The following is a 13,647-nucleotide window of genomic DNA, read 5'->3' on the forward strand; positions in this document are numbered from 1 at the left end:
TGTCCTCTTGCATGGACCCCACCTCCTTCCATCGACAATCCCATAACATCACTGCAATAGCAATTGCATTCATGGGACAATGATAATAGTTTTTTTGTTTTTTTTTTAAAAAGCTTCTTTTAATGGAGCTGGAAACAAAGAGCGCCACTGGCCTGCCATGCAACCAGTCGCCTAGTGGCCTACCAACCACAATCTGGGAATCTCTACACTAATGGAAGGTCTTAAATCAACACTGATGCAAAATGGAAGAGGTACCAAACACAGAAGTCCAACTGCAAAGGGAGATGATGAAATTTTTTTTTTGTGAGGGGGAGATGTTACATCCAACAAGATGAGTTATTTCCAATTAATGTAAAGTCATATACAGAGAGAGGGAGAGAGAGAGTAGATAGCACAGACGCAAATGTGAGGGGGTGGGGCAGCTATCATGAAATCAGAGGATGCTAAAGGAGTAACTGAAAATCATCTAACTGTCATACTGCCAAAAAAAAAAAAAAATCAGTTCTCCCCTGTATATAGAGTGCTCTCATAATAACAAGGCTGGTGATGCTCCCGTGCACAGAGCCCTATGAAGATCATATCTGGAGTAGTGGGTGCTGTGCTTAACCTTATTGTTTGAGGGTATTGGGGAAAAAACAGAGAAGGGCAATGGAAATGATTCAAGAACCAGATTTAAAAGCTATGGGGGCAGGGGAAACTAAGGAAGCTCAATCCATATCGTATAGAAGAAAAGGGATATAGAGGGTGAGGGCTTGTGTGAGAGAAATACTTCCAAGGTGGTAATACACGTGATCTCTTTTCTCCACTTGCGGTGCTTTCTACTTAAGCTTCCTTTACAAGTTGGTGGGACAAGGAGTAAACTGAAGGTGGTACCGTGTTCTGGTGGGAGATTAGGGAGAAGATGTTTAATGTTAAGAGTAAGTGGCTGCTGGACTAGTTTACTATTCAGTGGTCACCGGATTCCTGCTGTCTGGCATTCCTGTGTATGAATCATTCATTACCTGGTTGTAAGCTGCTCCCCCTGTCAGATTCCTGATTGGTGTTTCTCTTTTGTGTACAGGTGCAAAGTAGCTCAACATGAGTGGCCTTGGGGACAGTTCAACAGACCCTGCTAACCCTGATTCCCGGAAGAGGAAGGGGTCGCCGTGTGATACGTTGGCCCAGAGGTACGTGCGCTGTTCCAAATCCATTTCTCCCACGTGGCTACTTTGTCATTCTAACCACATCGTTCTGTCCCGTCTGCTTGAGCAGATGGAGCAGGTTTCATCTACTCATAAATGTTCACACTTCCCACCAGAACTCAGCTCTACTTGTGTTAGTGATTGTGGTGGAAGAGGGAACATGATGGAAATATAACTTCCCATCTGCTCGTCTTGCTTTTAGGTGGCAACTGATGATAGAGGCTCATTATCAAAGTTGATTGATTGATTTATAAATTGAGAGCACTTGGTGGTGGCATGGGGAGATAGCGAGAGGGCTTTCTTGGTATGAGTTAGGGATGGCTGCATTACTTGTGAATGTCAAAGCCGTGTGAGAGTTCTTCAGGCCAGCCCAAGGCTAATGCCTCCCTACTGGGTGCCCCAGCAATGCATATTTCTGTCAGGTTCCAAAGACCTTGGTGATGAGATTCTTTTACACCATGCTACATTCAGGAGACACGTTAGTCTAAATTATAGTCCTTTCCATGTAATTGTCCAAACAGCCCTAATGGCAGATTCCTTTCATAATTCAGCTTGCTCTAGAAATGTACTCTTTGTGTGTGGCTTTCCCAGTAATTTTTCCATTATGCTGCCAGTTGGTTAATGGTAAGCAAATCCTACATGTATGTCATCGAGATTTATGTAGTTGTGAGCATTGTAGCTAAAATGGTGGCACTGGTGTGAATCTGTCAAGTCTGGCTGTTTCCTTTTTGGTGCACCCTACGTTAGGAAAGAGTTTTTTGCATATTAGTGCCACGGTTAAGTGTGTGCCACTGCTACCGATGAAGCTGTTTTGCTCATGTGCAGTGACAATGCTCAGTGTTTGCTTTCTGTCCGTTTTGCACATGTATGGACATTTTGTATTTGACTGAAGTTGTGACAGTTTCTAGACTGTAAATATAAGAGGCAGTAAGTTAATCTAGTAAAGAGATTTAAGATGATTCTGTTTATTAACTTCAGATATTTTCTACTCACCTTTTCAGTGACTGCCTCTCCCCTCCTCTAGCAGTGAATCTTCTACAGAATTTCCAGGTCTTCCAGCAGTGCCTAATTACAATGGTGACTTGGGTTCATAGCCTAACGACACCATCAAGTTAAAAAAAATAAATAAAAAAAAAAAAATCAAACAAACAATACAGTTGGTGTAAACTGCAGTAATTCTATAAGAAACACTTTTTTGGTAGCAATTATTTCCATCCCTAGCAAAGACTTTATGGTACTGTGAGACATTTGCCATTTCTGCCATTGTGTAGGAGAGCAGATCTTTGAATCAAAACTCTACCACCTGTACTAGGCCTGCATAAAACCCTGAGTCTGCCTTAGAGCCCAGTCCCATTAATTCTAGTGTTTCAAGCGGAGCCAGATCATTCCCTTGGAAATTAACACCCTTTGTCCCTGTAACGGGGTTGGAACTCACCATCACAGCGCCTCCTGCTGGTCATCCTGGGGAATTAGGTCTCCCAGCCTTGGAACGCCCTCTGCAGGCCGGTGATCCGCCTTGCCACTGGCCCCGCGTCCCTCCCAGGACCCCGGTGCCCTGTTATCTGGGGCCCTGCCCCCCTGGCAGTAACCCCTCAGCCTTAGGGTCTCCCCTCCGTGGGGAACCCCCACCCACTATCCCCACCTCACCTCAGTATAAGGCTACTGCCAGTCATCGTCTAGCCCCACGCCCTGGGGCAGACTGCAGTATAAGCCTACTCATCACTGGCAAGGTTGGGTTTGGACCTGCTGCCTTGGCCTACCTCTGGGCTGCCCTCTGCAAACCCCAGTACCCCTTGGCCTTCTGCTAGGCCGCAGCCTGGGGCTTTCCAGGCTGGAGCTCCTCAGTCTGTCCCCAGCCCTACTCCACTCAGGTACTCTGTCTCTAGCTCCCTACAGCCAGGCCCTTCTCTCTCTGAATGCAGAGAGAGACTGCTCCTGGGCCTCTTGCTCACAGCCTTCTATAGGGACCAGCTGGGCCTGATTGGGGCATAGCCCAGCTGTGGCTACTTCCCCAATCAGCCCAGCTTTTCCCTGGCTGTTTTAAGCCCTTCAGGGCAGGAGCGGGGTAATCACCCCGCTACAGTCCCTCAAGCACAGTCCATGTCTAGTGTCTGTGTGGAGCGAAGAAGGCCTGTATGCCTGTCCTTGAAGGCTCCATTGCCTAAATAAATAAGAATGTGCATGGTTCTGTTTCATATATTTATTATAACTCCTTTCTTTATTAAGAAACCTGGCTCACAGCCCAATAGTAAAGCCCTTAAACCGGCCATGCATTTTCTTTTCTAACTAAAAAAACCGAGGAGTCCTTGTGGCACCTTTTGCTGATAGACTAACACGGCTACCACGGAAACCTGTCTTTTCTAACTAGCTTTCTCATTCTCCACTCTGTAGTGATCACTCCCTCAGAAACCTTACTATACAGATACAGAAAATCCTTAAGAATATTCAGAGTAAGAGCAGGCTAGGACAGTAGAATGGATTTTACAGCTCCTTTCACACGTAAGTAGGGGTCTACCAAATTCGTGACTGTGAAAATCGCATCCTGGACTGTGAAAAATGGTCTCACCCTTGAAATATGGTCTCCGGCTGCCCAGCTGTGAAGGCAGAGCAGAGAGCGATGGCTGTTGTCTGGGCCCCTAGCTCTGAAGGCAGTGTTTCTGCAGCACAGAAGTAAGGGTGGCAATACCATGGCACCCTTACTTCTCTGCAGCTGCTGACGGCAGCACTGCCTCTCTCTGGCCGCCCAGCTCTGAAGGCAGAGTAGAGAGCAGTGGCTGCTGGCTGGGCGCCCAGGTCTGCAGGCAGTACTATGGCCAACAGCTGTAGAGAAATAACAGACGTATGGTATTGCCAACCTTCTGAGCTGCTGGTGGTGGTGGTGCTGCCTTGAGAGCTGGGCACCTAGGCAGCAGCTGCCGCTCTCCCACCTCCAGGCAACGCTGCCACCAGCACCAGCGCAGAAGTAAGGGTGGCAATACTACAACTCCCTAATAGGCTTGCGACCCCCTTTTGGGTCCGGGCCCCTAGTTTGAGAAACGCTGCAAAGAAATCACACATTTTTCATGGGTCAGTCATGGCATAAATAGGAAATTTCACAGATGTGTAACACATCTGCAAAATTTGCTATTTATGCCATGACCAACCCGCAAAAATTGTGTGATTTCTCTGCATTTTAAGTAGACCCCTACACATAAGGTATCGAAAAGCACTTTGCAGAGTGCTTACTGGGATACCTGTAGGCAAACGTGGCAGCTATTAGGAGCTTTCTCACCAATTTAGACACTGGAATGTGTTTCCCCGGGAGAGGGAATGTTGGCCAGTGCCCCGGCATTATATCCTCCTCTCTTCAGAAAGTGCTAATGAGATGTTTTAACTTCCACCGGTGACTGGCAGAGACAACTTCCTGCTCCACATCTTGTTCAAAGGCTGGAGTATAGCATGCTATGGAGCTACTTGAATTTCAGAATTCCTGTGTAAAAGCCTGGACGGTTTCACCGTTACTGTGATGATACTCCAGAGTCATAAAGAACAGCCCACTGCTATAATATTCTCCTGATGCTTTTATGTAGGGAAAATTGGCCTATTCTCCCTCCCACAACTTGAAAGTTGCCACAGCAACAGTGACATTAAGTTTTTTTTTCACCAAATGAGTTCACCCACAACAAGTAGCTTTTCTGCTTTTTCCCTTTTGATTTGCAAAGAGGGGAGGAAATTAATTTGACCTTAACTGAAATACCTATTCGACTCTATTGAGACGTTTACCTGCCCTTTAATAAGCAAAGAGGACCCACCTGTGTGTGAGTCTGAATGTTTTGCAAAATGACTCACTGCAGTGAACTTGGTTGCTGCTCAGTATTCATCTGCATGGCTCAATGTGGTATGTGGGGTGTTTCTGTGACTTGCTTATAAAGTGATCCACTAGATTTGCTTTAGTTGTTTTTGCAAACAGATTGCAGTTTTTCTTTCTTTTTCTTTTTGTTTTTCTTTAATTCAAACTGTTACCTTTTAATTTATGAAATCTCAGACCTTTGGCATTGTGCCTCATATTTCTCTTTGGTAACTTAACAAAAAAATGTATTGGCCTCTCTACAGCATGCTCTGTTGAGTAGTTACTGTATGTTAATAGGTTTCAGGGTGGTAGCCTTGTTAGTCTGTATCAGCAAAAAGAGCGAGGAGTACTTGTGGCACCTTAGAGACTAACAAATTTATTTGGGCATAAGCTTTCGTGGGCTAAAACCCCCTTGATGAAGCCTACGAAAGCTTATGCCCAAATAAATTTGTTAGTCTCTAAGGTGCCACAAGTACTCCTGTTCTTTTTGTATGTTAATAGAACATCTCCTTTGAAATGCATATGGGAGTTGGGGTGGGGAGATCACACTTTTCAGATAGATGTTCTCTTTCACGTACCTCTAGGTCCCTGCCAAGTGCATTAGATCCCTGGAGCTAATGTAATTGGGCCCAGTTTAGTCCTTCCCTTGATGTAAGTGGGTCACTTCCTAGAGCACAAGTTACTTCAGATTTCACTGATACCGGTTACAAAAAGAGGATAAGATGATAGCCTGGACAGAGCCAACAATTTTGCAGAAGGTGGAACTCAAACTTGCCACTAGCCTGTTCACATTAACATTTAACTATTTGCTTGGATATGATACAGCTACCACGTTGTGGTCAGCTGCCTGCGGGGAGAATGACTAACTGTACCCACTCCTGAATTAGCAGCCAATCATTATCTGATCCTGTAAAAGTTATTGGACAGTGCTGCCTGTCTCCCTGAAAAGGCCTAGCAGTCACTTGTTATCTGTCACTTAACAGGGAGCTTGACTTAATCTAAGCTACATAGATTTGGCAAGCCAGACCAGAAATTTTATTCCTTTTCTCCATGCTGTGGAGTTGCCCGTAGTCAGGTAGTTGATTTTTTTTCAAAATACAGATTCTTCTGGGAGACCAGCTGGCTGCTGATTTGCTGTATCAGCTGATCAGAAAGTTAACGCTCTGGCTTCTCAACCCTATGTGCAGTGGTTTGGGGAAGGAGAAAGGACAACAAGGTGTAGGAAGGTGAACCTCAGTCTAATGGAGGCACCAGGGAAGAGCCAGAGTTCCAGAACGGTGAGGGGCACGATGGTCCATCTAGGACTGTGTGCAATTGTTAATTGTTTACAGAGCGTCCAAGCCAGAGTGAAGAGGAGAGTGCACATCTGTCAAGGCTAGCAGAAAAAAATTAATAATATTGTTTGAATTGAATACGAAAAAGGAACACATCTGTAAACCCCGGAACATCTGTGCAGTGTGTGCATAGAGTTCCCTATAGGTGTGGGTGTGTACTTGGCTGGATATCTGGGAATGGAATAATCTCTAAGCGGTAGCTGCAGACCTATCAGGGTGCTGCTAGCTGTACGCTGGTCGTAAACATTTTGCATGTGTCCACTTTTAACAGTGACTACCACATACAGAAGATGAAACTGATCACTTTTTGCAGCCTTTAGCTTGTTCCTCTGTACAACCTCCCGCACTTGCCAGACAGAACTTGACTGCATGCTCAGATAATTTTCAGTCCCCAACATATTCCTTTTAATTTTCCCTGTCTCTTTCCATCTGATGAATAGCCCTTGTAGCATTTGTCTTATGATCTGGAAACTGTTCTAGTTCAGTTTCAAAATTGTGGCCTGTTTGTGACCTACCATTCGTGTCACACCAGCTTGTTAATTACTGAGAAAAATCCATTTTTAGACAGTATTTTCTGAAATCATTTATTATTCTGTGTCCTTCTAAAGTTTGCAAGGAAGGTGATTTGACTGTTTTTATAAGGACTTTTATTTAGCAAACAGTGTGTATATGTACATTTTTACTTACTAGTCCATCACACGGTTAGCAGTATAAGGCCTATGATGCACATTTGAGCAGTTCTGATTCCACCCAGTAGAGGTTAGTGATAGAGAGGAGGGCATGTGTGTGTCACAGCACAGTTCATTACACACTTTTCCTGCTCGCAGTGTCTCTGGCACAGAAATATGTTATAGTCTCTAGAGGGACTCTCATGAGAGCCAAGTTACAGCTCAGCTGTTTGCAGTTTGTCCACACCTCTGAATTTTGCCATAGGGAAAGAGTTCATGGAGAAGTATTTGGCCCTCTCCTTTGGCTCTGACCTCAAGGAGCAGAGCTGCTGTTGGCATTTGTTGGGATGATACCAATAGCAATACTCAAGTTTCAGAGTAACAGCCGTGTTAGTCTGTATCCGCAAAAAGAAGAACAGGAGTACTTGTGGCACCTTAGAGACTAACAAATTTATTAGAGCATAAGCTTTCGTGGACTACAGCCCACTTCTTCGGATGCATCCGAAGAAGTGGGCTGTAGTCCACAAAAGCTTATGCTCTAATAAATTTGTTAGTCTCTAAGGTGCCACAAGTACTCCTGTTCTTCTTTTTAATAGCAATACTGCTTTTCATCCCAGTCCTGCCACTGTTGATTCACATTTTATTTTTAGTAGACTTCGCTGGGCTTTGTTGATCCTTTGTGTGTGAAGTTAGGACTGCTTTGCACCAACTTGAATGCTGGCTTTGGCAAACCAAGTGGCTTTGCAGGTTTATAGTTCACTTTCTGAAATAAGCAAGGAGTCCTGAATGTTGGTTTTTATAAAGAGATCTTCTTCAAGGAATGTATGATTTGAGTCTGCATTGTGCTTGTCTTCCTGGGCTTTCATTCTGTGACTCATTCTGCATAAAAATAGACAAGGGCCTGAGCCAAATTATCCTCTCATTTTGTAGACATTCAGATTGCAGCTTAGTCCTGTCTCTAAGCAGAAAAGTTTCTGGGTGCGTATTAGAGACACTCATGCCTGTTTGGGGGAAGCAGTGGGAACGTCATTAACCTGGAGTTTTGTTTTGTCACAGCAATGAAAAGCGACGCCGGGAGCAGGAGAATAAATACTTAGAGGAGCTGGCGGAGCTGCTCTCGGCAAACATTGGTGACATCGACACCCTGAGTGTCAAGCCAGACAAATGCAAGATTCTAAAGAAGACAGTCGACCAAATCCAGCAGATGAAGAGGTTGGAACAAGGTAAGGCTTGAATTGAACTCTGTGGCTGTGAGCCTGATAGAAAGACCATGCTAAGGTTCCATCTGCAGCACTGATTAAGTTACAAACAATAACCATGACAGACACAATTCTCGTTTTTCTTCTCCCACTTCTTGTAAGGCATTTCCATGAAAGAAAGTATCATTTGTTTCTGCAGATGGTTACTTGAAGTCATAATATTCTGTTTGTGATGTCCTCGTTTCCAGAGTGATCTGTTAAGCGCTATAAGGCTGCACACGTTAATGCTGAGCATTTATCTGGTTTATCCTGGAAGTGCTTTACCAGCACTGAGCCCAATTCTAATTCACAGAAGTCATCCTTCCTCCTATGAGCATTCCCATTAATTTGAACAGGACTGCTCTTAAAAGTGAAGTTTACAGGATCAAGTGTGTTAACTAATGAATCTCTGATGTCACTGTGCGGTAGGTACATATGCATTAAACCCATTTTAAAGATGGGTAGGATGAGAGGCTGAGGAGGGCGTGGCTTTTGGAGCTGGGATTAGATTTTAGAAATTTTTCCTGCCTCCCAGTCTTGTGCTTGTATTCTAGACCAGACTTCTCTTCTATGTGACTTTAAGCAAGGAGAAAGTACCAGAAACAATGAACTCTTTAAAGACCAACTTTTGTGCCATTGTCCCTAGTCATTTAAGAAGAGGAAGGAGACATTCAGAATGCCCTCTGAATAGAACGCTTTTTCCAAGCTTTCCACATGGCATGAGGAGGCCTTTAAAGAAAAAAAGGGGATATCAGTTTGTCAATAAATGAAAGCTTTGCTTTGCATCCCCAGGAGTTCTGCAATGCTGAAGATCTGGGGATGTGGGGCAGTGGTTTAGTTGTTACAGCAATAGGACTGGGAGTCAGGCGATCTGGATTTTCTGCCCAGCTTTGCCACATGCTCGCATTGTGTGATCTTGAGCGATTAATTTAACTTCATCTTACATGGTTCCCCATTTGCAAAATGAATCTAAACATTACCTATCCATCCATCACTGATGTGTCTGGGCACCATAAACAAAATTAAGAGAAGAATCATTTCTGTCTGAAAAAGACCCACCTCTCCCTCATTTAAAGCCGTTGTGTCGACAGGGATAATTCTCCCGTCCTTCACCTTTGTGCGGCTAAATTTATTGTTAGAAAAGCACTTTGGTATCCTCAGATGAAAGTTACTTGAAGTATTCCTTTCGGGGCTGAAGTTCGCCCCTGTGCAGATCAAGCCCAAACCATATGTGCCACATAAATCCAAAGGGCTTAGGAAACCGGGCATAAGTGCTGCATATAGAACCCACAAGTGAGTATGTGTTATAGGTCCACTTCTGTGCCAGTGTGCAGAGGATATGAGTTGTTACAGCCCCCAGCTGTGCTCACTCTGTAGCAGCTCATGCTTTTAGCTCTGGAGGTGCCCGGTTGGGGCAGCCATCACATAGTCCTTGGGGTGAATTTCACCCATTAGTAACAGCGGTAAGACAGGCTTGCCCAAGCTTCAGCCAATTCCTTTTGCCAAAATTCATGCTGGACATTTTCAGAATTAACTATTGTTGCCTTGTAACAGATGTTGAAGATTTCATAAACACCGTACTTGGCTTGTGTCTCTGTGCGCGCTAACTTCAATCCTATTTAGTTCTTCAGTGAGTATACCATTTTAGGTTGTATGTGCTGGCGCCACTGGCATGGATCCTCCTCACACACTATTATTTTAGGAATGGAAATGCAGAACGCAGACTCCATAGAGTTAAAAAGGGGCAAAGGGGAGCAGTTGTGAAACATTCATCTCTGATTAAGTGTTTTGTGTGTTAGCCGTACTGTCGTTGCGAAGGAACAGGGAGCCTGTTTTCAGATTTCATTCAGGTTACAGCTGAAATCTGAAAAGAATTTCATAGTGGGTAAATACTTAAGAGGTTCTTAGTTACTGGACTTCAGTATTCATTAGTTTTCTTGACATTGCACAGCAGGGCTGAACATTAACTAGGACAAGTGCTACTTAAAAATATTGTTCCTTGAACTTTGTTCTGTATTACCGGCTTATTTGGTACTGCACCACACTGCTGAAGAAATGAAAATTTCACCTCTGCATTTTCTTAGCTAACAAACATTTCGTTGCAGAGGCATTTAGCCTGAGAAGGTGATGGAGAGATGTTGAAATGTCAGTACATTTGTGCTGGGGTCAAGAGAAGCTTTTTCAATACTTGCATTTGTACTGAATGTTACACATGTGGTGGTTGTTTTCTTATCTCCTTTCTCTTCTCCCCTTGTCTTTATTTCTATGTAGCCCCAGTCAAAGAATCGCTTAGTATCAGCTGATTGCTTAGGTTCTGGTTTTGCTTCGGAGGCATTGTGAATGGCAGAGCATCTACTGCAGAGCCAGAGGACTTGCATTATGATCTGTTTAGAGCAAGGGAAGCCAAAGCTCTGCCTGAGGAAAAAGGGTCACATGCATCTTGTGAGTGCATTTAATGTGGCCTATGACAGCACTCAAAGGCACAGTGAAAGCTTTCACAGGTACAGCCCTTGATGCCACAGCTGGGTGATAGCAGCCAAGAGCATGCTTATTGCCATAGGGATAGAGATGGGACTGAGACTTGAGGCTTATACAGAAATAGTGGAGCATTTTACATCAACATGGGGCAAGGACTACATTGGGTGGTCGAGTCAAGTCAGCAGCTTGATGTGTTGCAATGTGTTGGACAGATGAAGTCTAAGAACACCCATCTGTAATCATTGTGCAGCCTAATGGGTTAAGATGGGCTCGCGCGCGCACTCTCTTGAATGAAAAGCTGTGTATTTGTGGTATCAAGACATTTAAGTGGCACGTACCCACTTGGCAGTGGTGTGATGTTAAGGAATTAATTAGTTTTACGACCCCTACATGTGTGAGAGAGAGCGTGAGAATGTGTGCTAGTTTGTTGTGCGCTCTTCATTCCTGTGCTGCTACTCCACCAGTTGCAGTGCATTAGTTCACTAACACAAGAATTAAAAATCCACATCCCACATGCAGGTGTTCAAATGGGCACCTAAATATGTAAAGCTTGTCTTACGTTACAAACACACACACACACACACACACACACATATATATATATATATATATATATATATATATATAGTGATTGCATGTAGGCAAGACAAGCTTTTAAAAAACCACACATGCACCTAAAAGCTCATCTGAGCATCCAGTTGGTTGTCTGTTAGGGAGCCCACCTGTGGAATATAACTTGTTTGCCAGCAATGACCAGAGTATGGCAGGGTTCTTGGCACTGGGACACAAACCTGTTGGCATCTTTGGTGGACAGCACAACACTAACACAGGGAAATATACAAACGATCATCCATTTTTATTGTTGCAATGCTTAATTTAAAAAAAAGAAACAAAACCAGCAAACTAAAATAATCTGCCCAATGGGGAACATAATTAACAGGAAAAGGAGAAATGTTACATTGAACCTGCAAACAGAGCAGCAGAGGCGGAGAGAATTTAAATGAAGTAGTAGGGGACAAAATCCCTTTAAATTCTGTTAGAAAATTCCTAAATGAAAGCCTGTGTTGAGTGCAGAGCACTTATCAGAGTTCTCTGCAAATTGTGAAGTTACGGGAGCCAGCAGGTGTAAGCTCATAATGAATGGAAACAATCTACGATTCAGCCGCTTCTTGCCAAGTGTTCACTCACTAGTGGAAGTTTTCCCCCACTGTCAGCCTTTAAGAGTTTTTCTCCTGAAGATTTAGAGGTCACATCTCCTCTGCTCTTCCTCCCCAAAATCATCTTTGTCTCTCTCTCTCTCTCTCTCTGCAGGATCTTACTTCTTTTTGTCCCACAAAATGGTGGAGGAACCAAAAGGAGGCAGGAAATCTTGTAAATGCATCACATATATCAGCTAAGCCCTCCCTCCCCATCCCCCAGCACGCCTGGCGGCTGTTATTTAAAGTATGAAGCAAATGCTTTTAGAAAAGATTCCTAGGTTTGGACACTTTCCAATGTTAGTAATGTACAGTTGGCAGAACAAGCAGTTTGCGGCTGTGGCAACAACCTGAAATTCATCTGCCAAGACAGCAATAAATGCAGCAGAGGAAGGGTCCAGAAAGTTAATTTTTCAGCACTCATCTGTCCCGCAAAAGTTTTTAGATTTTGAGTTAGTGCAACATTGTGAATGCTGTTTTTCAGGCCTTCGATAGTGCTTGAGCAAAGTCCCTTAGACAGGGACGAGAACAAAAGCTCACTGCAGTCATTTGGGCCACACACAATATTGGAGTGAAAGGGAAAAAATAATTGAATCCAGGTGTCTTGTTGAACATAATATTTTTAATAGGCTTGCTATTGTGAGCATGCCTGGAGGCAGCAGAGCTGAGATAGATTCAGAAGTTCGGAGTTTCCTAAGAATTTGGGAAACTTGTCCCATAATGAGTTTGGTGATGGGGAGATTTTTGTTGGATGAATGTGGGGCCACCTGATAGATGCTAGTCACATTGCTAAGGGCTTTGCAGGAAGGCTTCCAAACGTCATGGTGATGGACCCATGAAATAACCTGGATGGTACTGATGCACTTACCAGATGTAGATCAACCCATCCAAGGTCCTGTCTCCCCCATAGGTCCATTACACAGATCTGTGCCACTTCTCTTTAAATCCGCTTGCTAGAGAGGTATTAATAATTAGTTGAGATAGTAATCCTTAAAAGCTGATCTAGAGAGGCAGGATGTACATCCAAGAAGGTCCTGCTTCTGAGATTTAATCAGTCTTAGTTTTGCAAATCAGTCAGGAGGGGAGAAAGAGATGACTTTATGGTGATAAGGCCCTGCTTGCTGTACAGTAGAAATGGTACATTTTATAGTGCTTTGTCCATGTTACTTTAAAAAGACCAGTAAAGGCAGCGTGGTCTGTAGGAATGAGCACTGGGTAGAAAATCAAGAAGTGCTGAGTTCTAATCCAGGCTGTGTAGCTGACTCATTCTGTGGTCTTGGGCGAGTCACTTTAACTTTACGTGCCTCAGTTTCCTCATCTGAAAAATGGGTAGCATATTTACTCACCTACCCCAAACAAGTATTGTAAGGATTAATGTCTGTGCAGTATTTTGAACACAGAACATGATAGGTAAATGCTATCTATTATTGTTTAGTTGCCTACATAGATTGTAAGCTCTTTGGGGAAGGGCCATCTTTTTGTTACATATTTGTACAGTGCTTAGAACAGTGGGGCCTTGGCCCATCACTGAGACTTCTAGGTTCTATTTGCAGAATACTGCTACTAATTATCAAGTGGTGGGGCCTCCATTATTCCCCTGGGACACTGTTCCAGAGGTTAATGGAGTCAGGAAATGTTTCCCAATTCACTCTGATTTTTCCCTTTTTTAATTTCATCTCTTCACCACTCATTGCATTCTCTTCCCCTTCCTACCTTCAAACAC

At 43.8% G+C, this 13,647-nt stretch overlaps 1 protein-coding gene across 1 annotated transcript in view; it reads left to right on the top strand.

The window, feature by feature from the left end:
* Positions 1–13,647, top strand: part of NCOA1 (nuclear receptor coactivator 1) — a 263,927-nt gene that overhangs the window by 116,417 nt on the left and 133,863 nt on the right. The window contains exons 2-3 of the mRNA XM_054021341.1: positions 1,061–1,166; positions 8,069–8,235. Coding sequence (XP_053877316.1) covers positions 1,078–1,166; positions 8,069–8,235 — 256 coding nt within the window. The 5' untranslated portion in view covers positions 1,061–1,077. The remainder of the gene's footprint in view (positions 1–1,060; positions 1,167–8,068; positions 8,236–13,647) is intronic.

This window comes from Malaclemys terrapin, chromosome 3, assembly GCF_027887155.1.
Source record: "Malaclemys terrapin pileata isolate rMalTer1 chromosome 3, rMalTer1.hap1, whole genome shotgun sequence".
NCBI lineage: Eukaryota > Metazoa > Chordata > Testudines > Emydidae > Malaclemys > Malaclemys terrapin.